Here is a 19773-nt window from a genome sequence, read left to right on the forward strand (position 1 = left end):
TTTTACAATAATTGCAATAATTAACTGAAAATTTATCTTTTCATTTGGATGCCTGATACTTTACACACCATGTACCTTCAAGCAAATATTTCCTTTGCACATATTTTGTATTTTTTTAATCCTATAAACATGAATTACAGTGATTCCCTTTTGTCTCTTTCCTCTATAGGAGGAGTATGACATGGCAGATAAGAAACTTGGCTCAGAAAACAGACTAAGTTTTAAATACTCTGCACTTCGGAGCTTCATGATTCTGTTCCTCACTTTCCTCACCTGTAAATTGGTGTTAATAGTACTAGTCTTCTAGTGTTGTTGTAAATGTTCAAACTGTTGATTGATTTAAAGCCCATAAAACAGCATAAAACAGTGACTGGCAAATTGTAAGCACTCAAAAAATATTTATATCAGCTATTGACATATGATGATCATTTTTTATGGTTATTTCATTCAGCAAATATATATATATGCTAAATACTTTATAATGTGAACCTCAGATTTTTTAAGGCTTTGACCTATCTGTTTTTATTATTTGGAGAAAACAATTTTGAAAGGAGTATGATACTTAGAACAAGGCCTCAAAAGCAAGTGTGTAAATGTAATCAACTCCAAGTCTTTTTTTTTTTCTTTTCAAAATTGGGGTATGATTTTGTGTGAGTATTGTAAGACATGAAATATAAATAGGAAGAAGAGATCTATGGTTTCCTTTTGAGTTGTTGGTTTTTGTTTGTTTTGTTTTAAATTTGAATATCAATTGGATCCAAATCTGATAATGAATTTAATCCAAAAGAAAACAAACAGCATAAAATCTATATGAAGAGAATATGTAAAAGAAAAATGAAAAATATGTATAAGTGGATTATCTGGACCAGAATGAATAATTGTAATGATTACTGAGCACAAAAATAAATGGAGGGCAGTTACATTACTATGCTATAAAGTTCCCTAATGCAATTGTTAATTTCCTTTTGTTTTGCTTGAAAGTTACATTTACCTTTCATTTCTTAGATTTGTTTTAGTTAGTAAATAAGAAAACAGCAAGCCGTGTTTTGAAGATAGCTAGTGCTTTCTCTTATGCCCACTAGATGGCAGATATAGGTTTCTGAAAACCCTTCAGAAGTTATGTGTTACCTAATTCTTATTTGCAGCACTAGATGAGAAAACCGATTTGGTTCAAAGTAGGAAATTTCAGAAATTAGTCTCTTTCTTCCTCCCTTTATCCCACCCCCAACTCCTAAACACAGCCTTAAAAAAGAAAGACTGGTAAAACTGGTAAGAGTACCGTATAGGGTTTCTAATAAGGCTTTAAAATTCTATCTACGATTACAGAGTAAAACAGTAAAAACCTCCTGTGTATTTTCTGTATAGAAAAATTAGTAAAACCAAAACCCAGCAACAAATCCATACTTAACAAGAAACCTTCAAGTTCGTTTTTTTGTTTGTTTGTTTGTTTGTATGTTTGTTTTTTTATTTCTCCTTTGGGCACAAAAATGGTGTGTAGTCTCTGTAATAATCCCAATCCTTTTGTTTTCCTAAAGTGTGAGATCCTGAGAACCCCTGTTAGGCAAGGGGAAGTTAGAGATTATACTGTAAATTAGTAACGATTTACTTTTATTTTTTTCTTTTTGATAAGAGACAGTAGGGAAGTAGGGAAATTTAAAAGAGACTCCTCTTCCCCATAGAAAACTTTTGGTTAGAATTTCATTCTCTGGCTTAAAATAAGATTGAAATAACTGAATTTTCTGCTTTGAACTGGTGTTAATTTCCATCCAGGGGCCAAGGCCCTGGAAATGTGAAGGGCCAGCCTTAGCTGCAGAGGGGTTCATTGCAGAGAAGGGTGTGTTCTGCAAAGACAAACAGGTCCCACAGATAGTTGCCAAGGGCACCGAATACATCCTTGCATTACACCTTGAACTACCATGCTCATATCACCTCTTTTTATTGCAAGTGCCATAAATGACTGTAAAAGTTTGCAAATCTTGTGCAGACCTTGGCAATCAATATTTCAGCAGGAAATCAACAAAGAGGGGGTGGGGGAAGGGAAGAAATCCAGTTCAGGCTTTGGGCACAATAACCACGCGTTGACAATGAGCATTGTTAAATGTTGGATTTTCGGTGTCTCAGATGCATAACAATGCAGAGCATTTTCAAATTAGAAGCTCAACCTAAAGTCTTGCCTTTGTATTTCTATTAACAAGTGGAGGAGCATTTCTGTGACCTTCAATGGGTTTACACTGGGTGCTCCTGATGTGTGACTTGAAAACATCATAAAGACTAACTTTTATCTGGGCCAATGTGGGGCCAAACGGGATCTCCAGTCCTAGAGGCCACACCTGCAGCTGTTCACAAGTGTTTTTAAGCATCTCACACCCAGAAAGGCTAGAAAAGTGTCTAGATATTACTTTTCAGCATCTACACAGTGGAGGGGTACGAGGACACTAAAGCCTCTGCCCAGGTTCAGAGGGCCTGTACTTCTGTTTTTGTTTTGTTTTTGCTTTTTACTACGTTAATTTAAAGGCGTTAAAATGTGGGTGCCCCGTGGAAAGTCCGACAAATCAAACGACAGATAACGGGTTAATTAGATACCAAAGCCACCAGAACAGAATTAACACTCCGCTGGCACTCCAGACTCGGCGGGCAGACGTCGCTGGAGGCGGCTGCGCCCCGACGGAGGTGAAGAAAAGGCCCCGCGTCGCCCTGGGGGTGCGGGCGGACAGCTTCATAGATCTGGGATCTGTGCCCTCGCTCTGGGTGGAGCTCGGAAGCAAAAGGACTGCGCTTTTCCTGGAGGGGGCGGGGGCAAGGAGGTCGTGAGCCGCAACCAGGAGAAGAGGTCTGCGGCGCGTCCCCGGAGGCCTGGATGACTTAAGGCCATTCCGGCTCCACGCCGCCGCCCCAACTCCCACCCTCCTCGCCCTCCAGGTCCAGCTCCCTCCCCCGCCCTCAGCCAGAGTGACCGGAATTCCGGCCCTCCCTTTCTGATGCATAAAACATTCAGTGGCCTCCAGGGACTTTTTGAAATTCTGGTGGAGGCTGCTTCATCCGTTTCTTTCGCAGGGTCAAAACACAGCCCCACCGAGGCGCTGGGAGTCGCGCCTAGCGCGGCTCCACCTCGGGGAATTTCGCCCAAGTCCCGGGGGCTTGTCCCGTCCGCCGGCCTTTACCTATGAGCGACTTTGATGTGATTACTGGGCTTTGCCCAAATCCGGAAAGAACGGGGAAGTGGCGAACTGTATGAATGGGTCCCCCCCCCGCCCTTTTTTCCCCCTCTTTTGCGAGTAAAAGCGCGTGAGAGTGAGCGGTAATCCCGATAAAACTGCGTCCGCGCGGGGCTGTGGGTCCACCCGGGTATGGGTGCGACGGCGATCGCGGGGGAGGCCGTTCGGAACAGGTCAGCAGAGGTGACAGAGGTCCCGGCAGCACCGCGAGAGGAAGGGAACGCTTCCCTTCCGCGTCTCCTGGTGGCTCAGGGCGCGGGGTCGCCCTTGGTAATAGAGTGTGAATACTTAAATCAAGACTTGTTCCCTGGAGGCTCCGCGCACCTGCCGCGCCCTGCCCAAGTCCTGAGCTCTCCGCTTAGGCCTTTAATTAATAGTATCAACATCGATTTGGAGAGAACCCTGTGTTCCTATCACGAGCTCGGTGGCGTTGGGAAGAATTTAAAATGGTGTAAAAAAAGATTACCAACGCGGATAGGGAAAAGCACAGGGTAAACGAAACATTTAATAGAAAAGCGAAGTAAAAGGTTTTTTGGCGCCAAGTTATATGCGTTTAGTTTTAGACAAAAGAACACATGACGCGTAAATATGTGTATGCATATAATTTCCCCCTAACCACTAACTAGTGAAATTAAACGTTGTGTCTCCTGAGAACCTTTCCCTGGACAACCATACTGATCTCTTCCCACTGTCGCCCACCTCACCCCACCCCCGTGCATCAGGGGGCAAATCTTTCTATAGCACAGTTTTCATCTTCAGCAGCTTAAACCCGTGCCGTGGAATGGTAATAAATGAGTTTCAGGAACAACATAAACGATGCAGTTGGCGACTGGCATTGGCCGCACTTGGTAAACGCTGCCAAGCCGGAGCAGAGCAGACCCCTTGTTCTTCCTTTTCACTCAAGGTCGCTCTGATTTTTAAAAGTCATTCCAAACCACTCCCTTCTTGCTGAGGACCCTGGAGAGTTAACTCTATAACCTAAATTCTTCTGAGATTTTTCTAAATGGATCAAGTACAATGTTCCCCGTTAGATAATAACTAAATTTGGACAGTTTGCACCTCCCTGAATGCACGGCCATTTCTGTCTCCTCATAGTCAAAATTCTCTTCGTGTTAATAAAATTGTCTGGCATAAGAGCTGCATATAGTGTCAAAATAATTTTGAACACCGAACATATGACTTTCATTTCCTGGTAGATCAACGACTACCACACCAATGATGATGAATTGATAATCCGAAACGTAACTCACTGACATCGCGGATTGTTAACAGCGAAATAGACTGAGACTATTGAATTAAAATATGTTTTCTCTGCTGGGAACAACAGATGTCAGGTGTCATTAAAGCTTCTGTGAATGGGGATGGAGCATTTCTGTCTTCAGGTTTTCAGTGTTTTATGGAAACTATACATTTACATTTTGACAAAAGATAACCCTTATCATACAAGTAACTAGAAATTTTTTTTAAAGAAAGAGAATCTTCACAGAGGATCTTTAAACAACACACCCATGAATGATTTGCATAATATATGTAACCCGTGAATTGTTACTCTTCCGCCTCAAACATCTCTGGACTATTTCCTGCTGGCGACGTGTACAGAGGTCGCGCTTGCGACATGGTTTGCAGACCGCGAGGGCAACGAGGACCCAAAGAATGTGTTTTGCTCCAGAAGGAAGATTTAAAGAAAAGAGTATATGATCTCTCCCCTTTGTTCTAATTTCTAAAACAGCCAAGTACGTGTTTTTAAAGGAGCCTTTCAGCAAGAGATTCAGAAGGAGGAAACTGAGAAAGTTTCGTAAACCCGATCTAAAAAGAAAAAATACCTAGCCCTTTGATCTTCACGGCATTGTTATTACAGTCTTAAAATAACAGGCAATCCATTGGTCGGAAAAGCAAAACCTTATGGATTAAGTACTATTTATCTCATGAGGATAATTACTTGTTTGACCTGAAGTCATTCATTCCTGAAACCACGAAGTTAAATTGTTGAGATGCTTTTAACAGCCACAGCTCCTGGCTATGTTGCTGGTTAAAAAATGCGTGATCCAGATGACCAGTGCCGCTCTGCGAGTCTGAGCGTCCTTTCTAGGAGTCGAAGTCTTTGGAGGCGCCTCGGCTGAGACTAGGAGAGAGGAACTAGCTTTCCACCAGACACACGTGTAATGAGGTAGTTAATGACTGAAGCCACAGGTGCCCGCGATGGCCCGGGAATGGAAAACCAACCCCTGCTCCCCTTCCCAGAACTCTTGCAGAGCAAGGTGGTTACCAGCATCTGAGCAGAGTTTAACCCCTGCGACCCAAGGTGCGGTACGATGAAATGTTTGAGGCATCTGCTAGCAGTGTGGCCTCAAAGCAGTCCTTAGGGACCCATTTAATTGCCTGTAATGTTTCCGCCCCCTTTCTGGACATAATTGACCGGGCATTAAATTCTCATCTGGGGTCAGCCAGCTTCTCCCCGCCACTGCCAATCGTTGGCGTGAGCGTCAGCCGTGGAAAAGAAGCGTGGGCCCAGCTTTTGGAGGAAAGCACTTCCCAAGGCTGACAACCACCCTAGCTAGACTAGGCGCGACCCAGGGCGGGGGACCGGGAAGGTACCCCCGGCCCCCGGCCCCGAGGCTTGGCCTTTAGACCGCTGGAGCTGAACGTCGCGGGGCTTCTCGGGGTGCGGGAGGCGGGAGAGAGAGAACCCCGGCTCCCAGTGGTCGGGCCGCGGTGCGCCGCGCTTGGATGCAGAACGTTGCCGCGTGTGGCTTGGGGAGCACCTGGCGTGCAGCTGCGGTAAACGAGGTTGAAGTCTGGGACAGGCCGGGGCCTTGGGAACGGCGGAAAGAGCGCGCCGAGGCGGTGGCGGCCTCGCCGCTTTCAGTTTTCTTCGAGGCTGCTGGTTACTGTTTAACATCCCCACCCACGTTCCAGTTTGTTTAGTAAATCGATCGAACTGTGAGAGTCAGGCCGCTGTCCTGTCGCCATTGAGCAAAGCTCATATTCTCCCCAGCATATGGTAAAAAGTCTTTGCTAGAGATCGAAAACAAAAACAAAAGCAAACGCAGACGACAACAAAATTCTTAAGCCTTGTCTCCCAGAGCACCCCCGCCCCACCCCCACCGCCCAGCTCCTCGCTTTTAACAAACTTCCCAGGCTCGGAAAAGCGCAGCGCTGGACTCCGCCGGCCGGGGTGGGTGGGGGGAACCTGCCGCCCGGCGATGCGGCCGCTGCCGCGCAGCTGACCGCGCCGCGGGAGCTCCCGGAGCGGCTCCACGCAGGTAAGTGGCTCCGCCCGCGTCGCGGCGCCCGGGGCCGAGCCCGGAGTCTAGCCGCAGTCCCCGGCTCCCCGCGGGGGCTGGCCCGGAGGAATCTCCGTTCCCTTCTGGCGGCTGAGGGAGGGGCGCGCGCCGAGGAGGGGCTGAGTCGTCAGGACCCCGACGCCAGGCGGGCTGAAAGCGGATACCCTGGGGCCGCCCGCAGCCTGCAGTGGAGGGCAGAGGCAAGGGCCGGAGGGGCGGCCGCGGGGGATGTGCAAGCCGTTCAGCCCGGAAAACAAAAATAAAAGTTGATTTGTTTGCCGGCAGAGAAAGCTTTGGCGTCTGCCGGCGGCTCACGTGATCGCCAAGTATCTGAGGTTTCTGGTGGAGTTATTTTGTGGCCTGGAGCAAAGCTAGGACATGTGAGAAGTGATTTGTGGAGAGGTGCTTGTTCTTGGAGCATCAGCCCCATGGCCTTTGCTGAAGTGCCATCTCCCATGCTTTATCTTAGAGGCATTTCGTGGATAAGCATCTTCCAGTGATGCGACGGGGAAAAGATTTGGATTAGTTGGAAGATATATATATATATATATCATAAAATCAAAGAAATGCTATATAAAATAATAGTATGTAATTGCATATGTTATAAATATATAGATACTATTTAAACCATATCTTAGCGACCTTTGTGAAGAAAATGTCTTATGGAAGCTTTAGCTAAACAATGCGCCAGCTAAGCAAGAACCATACTATAACTAACGGGAGTAGGTCAGCACGTGATCAGATCTTAGAATAGGATAAAATGTGTTTTGCACACCTAAATCACCGTGCTTCTAAATCTGGCTCAAACCAGAGGCAAAGCATTCCTCTCCAACATGCAAAACAATCTTACCCAAACTTTCATTTGAGCACCAGGGCAGTAGAATGCAGAAGTGCAAAACGTACTGGGTGTCCTGAAAACTAAGCAGCAGGATAGCCTCATTTCCCCTCTGTTACTTTCTCTTACTTTTTTCATTTTACCTGATAATCTTACAATATCATTCCTCTCCAGCTATGGCCATTGCTCTATAATACTCCTCTTCTCACCTCTCATCACACCTCCCTCATTTACATGTCTTTGGGCACTGTCAGGCCTCCTGATCCATGTGTTTGAAGTCTGTGATTAAGTAGGGTCGGTCTCCTCCCTGGTACCATTTGGAGATTGGGGTGGGATGGAGGGAGATGTGGAGTGGTGGTAAAGTATTCAATTTGCACCTTTCAAAGAGGAGTAGACCTTGAGCGCCTTTTGTCTTCTGTCTTCTCCTGACCTTAAACCTATGCATGGGCCTAGGGATGTGGAAATTCTCATGCTTCATGGTGGAACACAGCCCTTTCACTTAAGTAGGTCTGTTAAGATCTCCTAGGCATGTTATTCTGTAGTTGTAGCTGTAAGCATGTGAGGCATCACAAATTAATTTTGGAGATTGTCAAGATTTCTTTATTATAATCATGTAAATAATAATTACTTATTTTTAAGTACCCAATTCCTTTTGAAAATTCTTATTTTTATAATTACTAAAGATGATACTTGCTAATGAAACAATATATCTCTAGTGAAATGTAAAATGAACCCTGCCTCACCACATTCCGCTCCGTAGGTGTAACCACCATTGATGATTGGGTTTGTGTCCATCCAGTCCCTATAGGTTTATGTATAACCCAATAAATTTTTCTCTCATTATTTAAAATAAAATTAGATAAATGGGCTCACACAATACCCAATGTTCTGAAAGAGATTTTTCATTTATTTTTTCAAATATTTCTGTGTTGACGTATGAAGATCCTCTTCTAATGTGTCTACTCTATGTAGCCAACCGATATCCCCCAGAATGGTCTTTTGGATTTTCCAATATTTTACTATTACAAACGTGATGCAGTGAATATCTATGTACATTATCGTTGCATGGGTACTTCTGAAGATTTATTCTGAGAAGAGAATTGCTGGCTTCAGGGAGATGTTCACTTTAAATTTGATGGATAATGCAAAGAGCCTTCCTGAGTATCCACAGTATATTTACCATGCTCTTGCCAACACTGGATAATAATGATTTATTTAATATGTTGACAATCTGATGAAAAATCTATTTCTCATTGTTACGAGTTTGATATTTTGAAATTATATAAGCCAGTCTTTGAACATCTGACTTGGGGAGTTTGAGATTTTTGTTTTAAGAATGAATAAAGTAGGAAAGGAATTAAATGTATTTTAAAATACCATCTTATTTTGAGCTTGTATAAGATGCCACTGCATTTGTTACTATCTGTCCATTTACTGAATGCCCTGGAGATGTTGGTACATAATTAGTGAGAATTTCTCTATTGCAAGCATGGGGCTATCATTTCTATTGTAGTCACTGTTGTAGTTTATGACTCTTGATGGAACATGTTCTCCACCTTCATAAAAGATGCTTCACAGCACTGAGGATGACAGCACAATTTTAAATAAGGTATCACAGCTTTGGATTTTTGAGAAGCTATGCAGAGAAACAAAACATCTCAATGTGAACAGAGGCATCTTTTTCTCCACCTCTTCATAGGACCCTGTCCCTGCTGCAGTTACTCCCTCACTCATACACAGAACCAGGGATCACTTCAGATATGGCTTACTACAGCCAGGCAAGCTGACCAGTAATATTACTAATATTGTTCTAGTGAATACTTACTGTATTCTTCATATGTGCCGGGTCAGTTCTAAACACCTTACAGATTTTTTCTCAATTAGATTCTTACAACAATCTTATGCGGTTGACACTAATATTCTCCCTCTTTTACAGATGAGAAAAATAAAGCAGAAAGAAATTAGATAACTTTCTAAGCTCACACATCTACAGGGGGTGGAGGAGCTCAAATGCAGGCCCTGTGTCTCCAGGCCATGAGGGAAAGGAAGGTTGTTTCACGGGGTTGCCGGCTGGCTGGTGTTCCAGGTTCAGGGACCCCTACTGGGGGTGGAGTGAGTACTGGAACCCAGACCCCATTGTCCAGGTGCACAGGTGGTCGTTCTTGGCCCCACGGCAGGGAAGGGATGCCTGTAGTTCACAAAATGTCACTGCAGGGGCTTGCAGGGACCCTGTTCCTCAGGTATCATTTGTAGAAGCTATTGTGTGCATATTATTTGGATGCTTATTGCCAGTAAGTACCTTTGTAACCTATCAGTATCTTGCCAACTCATCCTAAGCACTCCCTGAAGAACAGATCTGCCTTCCTGACTACATTTCCCTCCTTGTATTGTAATGTATCAGGACACTTTATGCTATCTACATGGGAAAATTAAAATTAACTGATAGCCATGAACACCTTTGATTTTATCAGGATGGTTTCCTGTTAAAGACATAGGGATTTCAACTTTCAATTTTCACGATACTCAATATTTTGGATGATTTTGGATTTTGGAGATCTTTGAGAAGGATGGATGCCATGAGTAGCCACGTGACACATAACCCAAGAAAGCAGGATTTATTGTGAGATGGGGACATTTATAACCCTGCCATTTACCAAATGTGTGGGCCTTGGACAAATTACTTAACCTCTTTGAGCCCTAATTCCCTCTTTTCTGACATGTAGCAATTATAATACCATATCATAGAGTTAGTGTGATATTATATATATTAATACATGAAAAACATTTAGAACAATGCCTAACACATACTGAGTACACATTATGTATTATGTGTTACTCTTGTGATAGAATGAAAGAATATATTTAAAACATACCTGACTTGTGGTAAGTTCTTAGTGTTACCTGTTTTTATTGACCCCCTCTCTAGAGAAAACTACATTTACATATACAACTAAATTGCTGATAACCTCAAGAGTTTATGGACCCCATGAACCTGGCCAAGGCCTAAAATAGACCTTGGCGAGACAACCCTAAATAAGAGAGACATGGGTGGATCCTGACTTCATGCATCTTCTACCTAAGTAGTGCTTTTCTGAGACTTGTCTTGAATATCGTTCCAGGGATAGCACATGAGTGTTGGAATTGTTATAACCTGTGTGCAAATCTTAGCTCTGCCATTTTCCAGCTCTCTGGGCAAGTTACTTAAAGTTTCTGTGCCTCACCTTAAAAAGCTGCAAGATGAGGATAATAGTCCTTACTCTCAAAGGTTATGTGGATTAATCCTTCTATTATTTAGATCAAACATTTTATTTGTACAGTGTTTGATACCTTCCCCCACATTCTGTTTCAAATATGACAGAAATTTATATTTGATTAAAAATGTTGACATTGACATGTAGACAATATTTCCTCATCTTATTTAAAGTCTTAGCTGCTATCATCTGAACTTGGAGATTTGACATATTTTAATATTTTGAACCATTGAGTATTGTTCCATCTAGGCTTGCATACTGTGATGTGCTTTGCTTATGTTCATGGCTGAGTAAAGATTATGAAATCTGTTCCAGTTTTTCTTTTTTTTTTTTTTTTTTTACTTTTTACTCTTTCTTATTTCAGAAGTCATAGTTATAGGTTTATAAAAATAAAGTTGATATATATTAGATTTATTTGATAGAAATTAAATTAGAGGCACTGTACTAGGTGCCTGGGACACAAGGATAAATAGTTTTTCTTTCCTCAAATGCAAATAATCTACTGGGAAGACAAACACATACAACCATCCAGAGCATAAGGTGATACGTATTTCATGAGCATAATAGATAGAGATACCATGGAAAATAAAAGCACAAAGGACACATTTAGTTTGACTAGCCTGGAGAAATTTCATGGAAGACTTATGATTTTCTGATAAGAACTTGTTTGATATAGAAGAAGAAGAAATATATTTGAGACAGAGGAGATTAATTTGGAGTAGGGGTAGTGGAAAGAGATGAAGTGGAAATGAACCACTGGTCCATATTCTGGTGAGCTTGAATGTGGGTGGCAAAGGTTTGAGCTTTGTTTTCTAGGCAATGGGAAACCATCACAAATCTTTAAGTAGGTCAAGTTATAATAAAAGTATTTAAAAAATTTTATTTCAACTTCAAAAAATAAAATAATAGACAAGAGGGAAAGGTAGCTTAACAAATCATGTGAGCATCACTTGAAAAAATCCCATTCAGGCACACCTCTCCCATTCATTTCCAAAACAAACTCAATTGTTTATCCAGTGTTCCAAAAGGAGAATAAGTGAGCACAGATTAGTTAAATGACATGACCAAGGTCTCCCTGTTAATGAAGAAAATGAAAAAAAATAACAAAACTTGATCATATTCATATATCATACAACTAAATCCCACCATTCTTTTTTTATCTTTAGCATTGATATAGTACCTTCTTTGCCTTTGCTACAAAAAATTACTATATTACTATTGTCTCTAAGTTATATTGTATTTTCCCCATGTATCACACTATATTATTAACACATTGTAATACAGGAACATTCTTGTATTCATATTATTAACCATAATCTTCATTTACCAGTGAAATCATAATATATAGTCTATAGATTTCTCTAGCTGTCTTTCAATTAATATTAACCTACCTAGACTAACCCAAACTCCCTCCCCCCCCCTTTTTTTTTTTTTAAAGATTAACTGGCAGGACTTCAGAAGATAGTTTACAGAAGGAGGGACAAAAGATAGGGAAATAGTGAGAGGCTTTCACGATAGACTAGGGGCAATGCAGATGTGGAGAACAGAATAAAGGTCTTCAAACTGGAGTAAAAGAACTGTAAGAGTATGGAAGATGAGGAGTAGGACAAAGTTAACGCTGGCTGATCCTAAGTTCATATTCTTTAAGATTGTACCAGAGGCTGTGGTTCGATCATGGTCATTATGGACTTATATATCTTTGGCTATTATATTACTACAAGTTGTTCATGTTTAAAAACTTGGTTTGCTTAGCAAAACAAATGTATGCTTGCTCATTTGAGAGAGTTTCCTTATCTTGGACTAATTTCCAGCAGAGTAATTATTATTTTTAACCTGGGATCTTGCAACAATGAACTGTTCTCCCTTTCCCCTTGCCTAGACTTGCTGGCCTCCAATCATTTCCCAAGAGGGCAGCTGAAGTAATGAACAGAAAAGAAATCTGATCATAGACTTTTCCCCCAACTTAAAACTAGTCATTACTTCCTAATGTACTTAGTAAGTCCAAATGTCTTCACATCACTAGACCCTTTGTGACAGGGTCCATGATTCTACTCTTTCTATTTGACACCCCTTACTTTAGTCTTCAGCTGCAATAAGTCTCTTAGTTCTTCAAATGCACCAGGCTGAGTGCCTTCAAGTGTTGTTTCCTAAGCTTGGAACACTACCAGCCACTATCACCTTCACTTTTCCCCTACTTGCAACCATCGTAGCCAACTTCAATTTATCCTTCAGGTTTTGGCTCAAATTCCACTAATTCAAAATCTTTCCTGACCCCCTGACATATATCAATATCTGGTTCTTTCCCTATTGTGACACTTATCAACTTCATCACACATTGTGGTTCCATGTTTAATGATCATTCTTCCAGGTTTGACTATTAGGGCTCTGAGAGCGGGAATTGAATTATTCTTTTCCACCTGTTCCTACTTCCTAGAATTTATTTGATGCTTAATGAGTATATGTTCACTGAATAAATTAATTACTAAAATGGAAACAGGAGGTAAAACATCAATAATAAAATTAGCAAACATTTGTTGAGAGTCTAATTGTCAAACACTACATTCTATATTGGGGATTAAGAAATGATTAAGAAAGAATTATTTCCTAAGTTTCTCATGTCTTGTTGGGCATTCATAGAAAAGAATTATTATTCACTGTGATGAGTGAACTCATTGAGTAATGGCAAACCATTATGGAAATGTAGTGAAAGACCCACTAACTTTTCCTGGAGTATGTTACACAGGACGTGACATATGGTTTCTTCTCAGTTCAGGTTTATTGAGATAAAATTTAGATTCAATAAAATCTACCATTTTTAAGCATATAGTTCAATGAGTTTCAGTAAGTATATATAATTGTGAAACTATTACCACAACCAAGATATATAGCATTTCTCTCGTTTGGTTTCCTAAGCTACTTAAGCAAATGCCATGAATTAGATTGGGTTAAACAATGGGAATTTATTCTCTAACAGTTTTGAGGCCTGGAAAATATCCAAACCAAGGCATCATCAAGGTGAGATGCTTCCTCCCTGAAAACTGTAGTGTTCGGGGACAGCTGGTGGCAATCCTGGGCTCCTCTGTCACGTGGCAAGGCACGCGGCAGTGTCTGCTGGTCTCTCCCTTCCCTTCCCAGTTCCATTTCAGCTTCTTGCTTTGGGTGGCTTTCTCTCTGTGTCTGAATTTCATTCTCTTTATAGGATTCCAGTAATAGGATTAAGACCCATCCTGATTGAGGTGGGACACATTTTAATTGAAAGTAAACCTCATCAAAAGGGCCTAATTCCAATAGGTTTACTGCCACAGGGACAGATGTTTTTCTGGGGTACATACAGCTTCAAACCATCACATGGTTCTCCCCCCAAATTTCCTTGCGCCCGTTTGCAGTGAGGCACCTTTCCTGTTCCCCAGGCAACCACTAATCTGATTTCTGACCCTGGTGATATCTTTCTCAGAATAATATGTAAGTGAAATCTTACAGTATATATTATTTTCTATCTAGATTTCTTCGTTTACCATAATGAGATCCAGAGATCTTTTTGCATGTTATTAGTGGTTTATTCATTTTTTTGAAAAACACATTTATTGAGGTATAATTGCCATACAATAAAATGTGTATATTTAAAGAGAATATTTGAACATTTTGACATATTATACCTGTGTGAAACCGCTATTGTAATAAGTAAAAGAGCTATCACTTCTAAAAGTTTCCTTGTTCCCCTTTGTAAACTCTTTCTCCTGCCTCTTCTCAATCCTCTTTTCCCCTCTCCTGAGGCAGCCCCCAGTCAACTTTCTGCCACTTTTAATTAAGTTTCATTTTTTAGAGTTTTATATATATGGACTCATACAGTATTCTTTTATATCTGGCTTCTTTCATTTATCATAATTATCTTGAGATTCATTCACAGAGATGCATGTATAAATAGTTCATTCCACTCTTTACCATTGTATGGTCATTCTACTGTGCCATGCTAGGATATGCCACAATTTATTCACTTTTGGTGAATATTTGGGTTCCAATTTGGGGCTATAACAAACAAAGTTGTAACCACATTCTTGTACAAGTATTCTTATGGCTTATATGAACATGTAGGAATGGCTGGAACATAGGGAAGAAACTGTGGAACTGTTTCCCAGAGTAGTTGTACCATTTTACATTTCCACCAGTAGCATTTGAAAGTCCCAGTTGCCCTACATTCTCACCAACACTTGGTATGATCAGTCTTTTAATTTCAGACATTCTGAAAGGTATCTGATGGTATCTCATTGTGGTTTTAAAATTTTCATTCCCTTTATGACTAATGATGCTGAGGATCTTTTCATATATATACCATTCATGTATTTTATTTGGTAAAGTTTTGCTCAAAACCTATTCATCCTTCCCCTATTCAAAATAGAGGTTTTTTGTGTGTTTTTTTTTTTTTGGTTGTTGTTAATTGAATTGTAAGAGTTCTATGTTTACTCTGGGTATAAGTTTATCATATTTTACAAATATTTTCTCCCAAAATGAATTCATTCTTAAACAAGGAATATGATTTGGCTAAGAGAAAAAGAGAGTATGGGGTATTTTAGTTATAATCATAATAAATAGGAATAAAATGTACAAATGAAAAAATAAAGTTGATTTTATGAGGCTCCAACTATGATAAATAGGAAATGATGGTAGAAAGAAGTGTGTTTACAAAAATAATAAGAATCTTGAATATAAAAACCTTTCATATCATGCTGTAGAATTTAGACTCTCTTGTATGTGATAATAATAAATATCAATTCAATAACAATAAGAACACTAATAACTGAACTTTACAGTTTATATTCTTTCACAAGCACAATTTATAATGTTTTGCCCTCCATTATTTTACTTAAGCCCTCAACCAACCTGGGAAAGATACAGACTTGGAGACATATGCAGTCAATATTAAACATAAGTTTTTGAGTTTTGAGCCAATTTTTTCCTCACCTATACACTAGTGTGTGTTTGTGTGTTTGTATGTGTGTGTTTAAGTTTAATGGGGTATAAGGAAAGAGTGACAGCTGAATAGTCTGCAAGGGCTCAGGAGAGCACTTTTCCAGTAGCGCGGAGCCCTGGCCGCTGGCACAACAGGCCCTGGCACAATAGGCCCTGACAAAGGTTGAAGTTCATTGATGTACTTGGAAAATGACAATTCACAGATATTGTTTCCCAAAAATTCCAAAATCTCAGAGGATTTTCTAGATTATCTGAAGTTTCCTTTAGTTGTCTATTTGTAGACAAAATGACAAATAGTTGTCTATTTGACTCAAAATGAATAAAGTAAAATTATATGTATATGTTAATTTGTTAAGACAAAAAAAAATAGTATGACTAAGTTCTTTCTTCTCTATTTATTTATTGTTTCTCATGGGACATTCAAAGAATTTACTCTCTGCAAACATACTTCTCTGCTTTAATATATTCGGTTTTCATTGTCCTGCTCAGGGTCCTAACTCAGCCCCCCCCCACCCCCCCACCCCCCCACTGATGAGTGCCACTCCTGCCTCAGGCCAACAACAGAAACAGGAAAAAAATTGCATGCTGAACAGGCTTATGATTTAGGCATTTTCTTTTCTTTCTCTCCTTCCTCCCTTCCTCCCACCCCCCTTTCCATCCCTTTCCTTCACAATTTTCATCCATTTTGAACTCCTTTGGTTTTTTTGTTTTTGGTGATAAATGAACAAGAGAACTGTAATTCAGAGTAATTGAAATACACTCAAAAGAGTGAGACATAACCACTTCTAAATATTCTTTGACCAGGAAAATAAAAATGATCTACTTATGTTTAATGCATCCATATGCGTGCATTTATCTTATTTGTATATCTTTCTTGTAAATACTGTGTTGTGCAGTATATCCATGCAGACAGGCATAGCATGGGAAGTGCCACTTTCCCACAGGTTACCCTGTAAACTCAGAGCTTCTTTTAAAAAATTATTCACAAAATCATTCTCTTCCAGTTCATATTTGCTTAGTTTGGGGGAATGAAAAGAGCCTGCAGGTTTTGGGGCCAAACAGACTATTCAAACTTTTGGGTATGTTAGCTGACTTTTGGTTTATGCCTTTAAACCATCTCAAGCACTCAAGCTGTAATGGAAAAGAAACAATATATATTCATAACAAGCAGTTTTATTATTTAAGTCTAAAATAATTTTGAATAAGGTTGTGGTTTTCTCCCTGCATGAAACACTTTTTTTTTCTTATGAGTCTAAAACCTGACAATTTCATGAAATTGTACAGTAAGTTGTATATTTGAAACAAATAGCTATTTTAAAAACTCATCCTTTGTTAAAAATGATTGCAATTCAAATAGACAAGAGTTTTTGAATTGGTATTATGTGAAAAACACGTAGTGGCTTCAATGACCTGAAAAATAAGTAGGATTACTGGATTTTAGGAACTAGCCATCAGTTGGGAAAATCAATACAATAATGTCCTCATTCAAGTCAATTTTGTAATATACAAATCATTTATTCCAGGACACTAAGGTGTGTGTGCGTATACTTTATACATATACTCTAATAATATAAAGTCATACATACAGGCATATACACATATATATATACACATTTGTATTGAGATTCTAAATCTATGAAATACTTTATTCCAAGTTTAAAAATAAAAGTTTGAGCATTCTTAATCCATTGGCAATATATTCTATTATCTATCATGTCCTTTAACAGTTAAAGTATTATTTATTGAATAATTTGTCAATTAAAAAAAGGAAAAATAAAAAGAGTAGCAAAACTAGCGCAGCTAATATTGAAACCAGAAGAGGAAGGCTGCCCTCTTTCTTTCCACCCACCCCGATCCCCACCTCTGTCATAGTTGTCTTACTGCATCCTGCCTCTTGACCAGTCCCTCCTACCTAGGACAAATGGGAAAACTGACCTTTCTGTGTATCTGTGGCATGAGGATGATATCTGGAGTTACTGAAAAAGATACAGAAAGAGGAGTCTTCTAAGAAAAACCTAGAGATGAGTGTGTTGCTTTTCATTTTTAACTATTTCACATCTGCTATATAAGTACGTGCAGCATTTCTTCATCTTGGCTTTTCAGTAAATGGTGCAGCAGATGGAAGGTCTGTGGGTATGTATGTTCGTGTTACTTAGATGTGAAGTTAAAGACTAAAGCCGACTTAAGCTTAATTCCAAAGCAGGGCAGATATTGTGTTTGCATTTTGGAGAATGTTTTAAATATCCCTTTCAGCCCTCTCCTCTTCGCTGGGCTCTGGTCCCAGGGCAAGTCTTTATGCATCACAATAGTTTATCAGTGTTGAGTTTAAGTAAGAAGGGCTTTGCACAGGAATATAAGCAATAATGCAGAGACTGCTGCACTGTATTCCCCTTGAATTAGTGGGAAAGAGACACAGCAACGCACCATTCATGCTGAGAGCAAAAGTGCCAAATTGTGTGACCACTTTTTAGTGATGCCATCCATGGCCTTATCCCCTCTTCCCCTTGGAGATACACAAACACACATGGCCTTTAAAGTACAAAGGTTTCTGTATTTGAGGTTATGCATTAAACAGATAGCTTCAGAGTTCCCCAGTTAGAATCCTAACAACTCAGAGTGCAGTAAAAGCTCCGTGATTGCTCTCTCAAACACTTTAATTTTACTAACAGTATACTTGCAAATCACAGGCCTTTGGAATAGTGTACACATTTCTGTGGATCTGTTTTAAAACTGTGAAAGAATAGCTGTGTTAATGCCTCTAGCTCTCTGACGATAATATCTTATGAATAGTAATCCCTTTATTTAGAGAACATCATTAGGTCATGGTGTGGTGTGGTGTGTATGACACATTTTAGTCAGGGTGAGTTGGGGTATGTTGATTGAGCTACCTAAGTGATAAACCCGTGAAAGTTTAACTAGACTTCTTTGTCCCTCAGTTTGCCCATCTATGAATTGGGATAACAGCACCTACTTTAATGAGGTTTCTGAATGAACAACACATAAAGCACCACCCAGCACCATACATGGTACTTAGTAGTAGCTTAATGAATGGAAGTGTCTTTCCTTTTCTCCATTATTTTTAATTTCCTCTTATGAAATTGAAAACAGGTAATTTTTTAAAAATCTCATTATTTTTTTCACTTAAACCAAAAGCCAGAAGTTGTCCTTAATTTCTGTCTTGCCTTTACCAACCCTATGTAACCTGTCTGTAATTTAGAGATTGGCCAATATTACTGCCAAATGAGCCTGGAGGACTCCACTTACCTTACTGCAGCAGCTGCTACATTGTACAAGCCACAGTTACCAGGTGCTTGGCTGACTGCAAGAGTCTGTTAACTCTTCCCTCAGTTTTCACATTGCTTCTTTCACGAATGATCTCCTTAAAAGACAAATCCGATCATGTCATGTCTTAAAACCATCATTCAGTGAGTTCATATTTTTCCTGGACTCAAATCCAGACTCTATTGTGACTTTTGAGGTTCTGGATGTCCCCCCATCCGCCTGTCTCTCAAGCTCTCCCCCTTGTAACTCCCCTTGACTTCTTAGGCTCTAGCCACACTGAAGTTTTCTTAGTTCCCAAAACAGGCCAAGTTCTTTTTCCTCCGAAGGCCTATTCCCTTTATATTCCAGGATCCTTCCACACCCATCTCACCTCCTACAACCCCACATACATATCACAGGAGGATATCTTCATCCTTTATTTCTCAGCTTAAATGCCACCTCCACAGAGAGGGGTTCTGTGAGTTTCCCCTAATTTGTAAATGTGACCTATTCCATATTTATTGATTATTGTAGATAATCATGTAGGCCCAGGTGGCTGGGAGGGTGGGGGAGGGTCTCAGCAGCAGAAATGTGGGTAGAGCTTGCCAAAGAGAAAGCTAATGAAAGACCTGGAAAGTAAGAGGAGAAAGAAGATCAGGACACTAAATATTTTGTCAATAATGTGTGACACGGTCTTTATCCTGTGTATAACCTGAAAACTTATACAAGATTTTTTTCAGTTTGGATTAATATATGCTTATTTCTAACTGCTAACTTAGAAGTTGAAAGCAGCACTGTGCAATGGACATATAATGCCAGGCACATCTGCAGTTTTAGATTTCTCATAGTCACATTACAAAACTAGAACAGAAGCAAGTGAATGTAATCTAACAATATATTTTATTTAGCCCCATGCATCCCACATATAATCATTTCAATATGTAATAAATACAAAATTA

General features: G+C 40.0%; 1 protein-coding gene across 2 annotated transcripts in view; it reads left to right on the forward strand.

Moving 5' to 3' along the window:
- Window positions 1-5312: 5312 nt before the first annotated feature.
- The window catches only part of HNF4G (hepatocyte nuclear factor 4 gamma), a 118720-nt gene continuing 104259 nt past the window's right edge, over window positions 5313-19773 (forward strand). Inside the window, exon 1 of one of the 2 annotated variants that reach the window (XM_058275662.2) lies at window positions 5313-5517. In XM_058275662.2, the coding sequence (XP_058131645.1) occupies window positions 5415-5517 (103 nt within the window). In that variant the 5' untranslated portion in view covers window positions 5313-5414. Of the gene's footprint in view, window positions 5518-6243; window positions 6479-19773 lie in introns of those variants that run through there. The other variant, XM_058275663.1, reaches the window with a different exon arrangement.

Source organism: Dasypus novemcinctus, chromosome 14 (assembly GCF_030445035.2).
Source record: "Dasypus novemcinctus isolate mDasNov1 chromosome 14, mDasNov1.1.hap2, whole genome shotgun sequence".
NCBI lineage: Eukaryota > Metazoa > Chordata > Mammalia > Cingulata > Dasypodidae > Dasypus > Dasypus novemcinctus.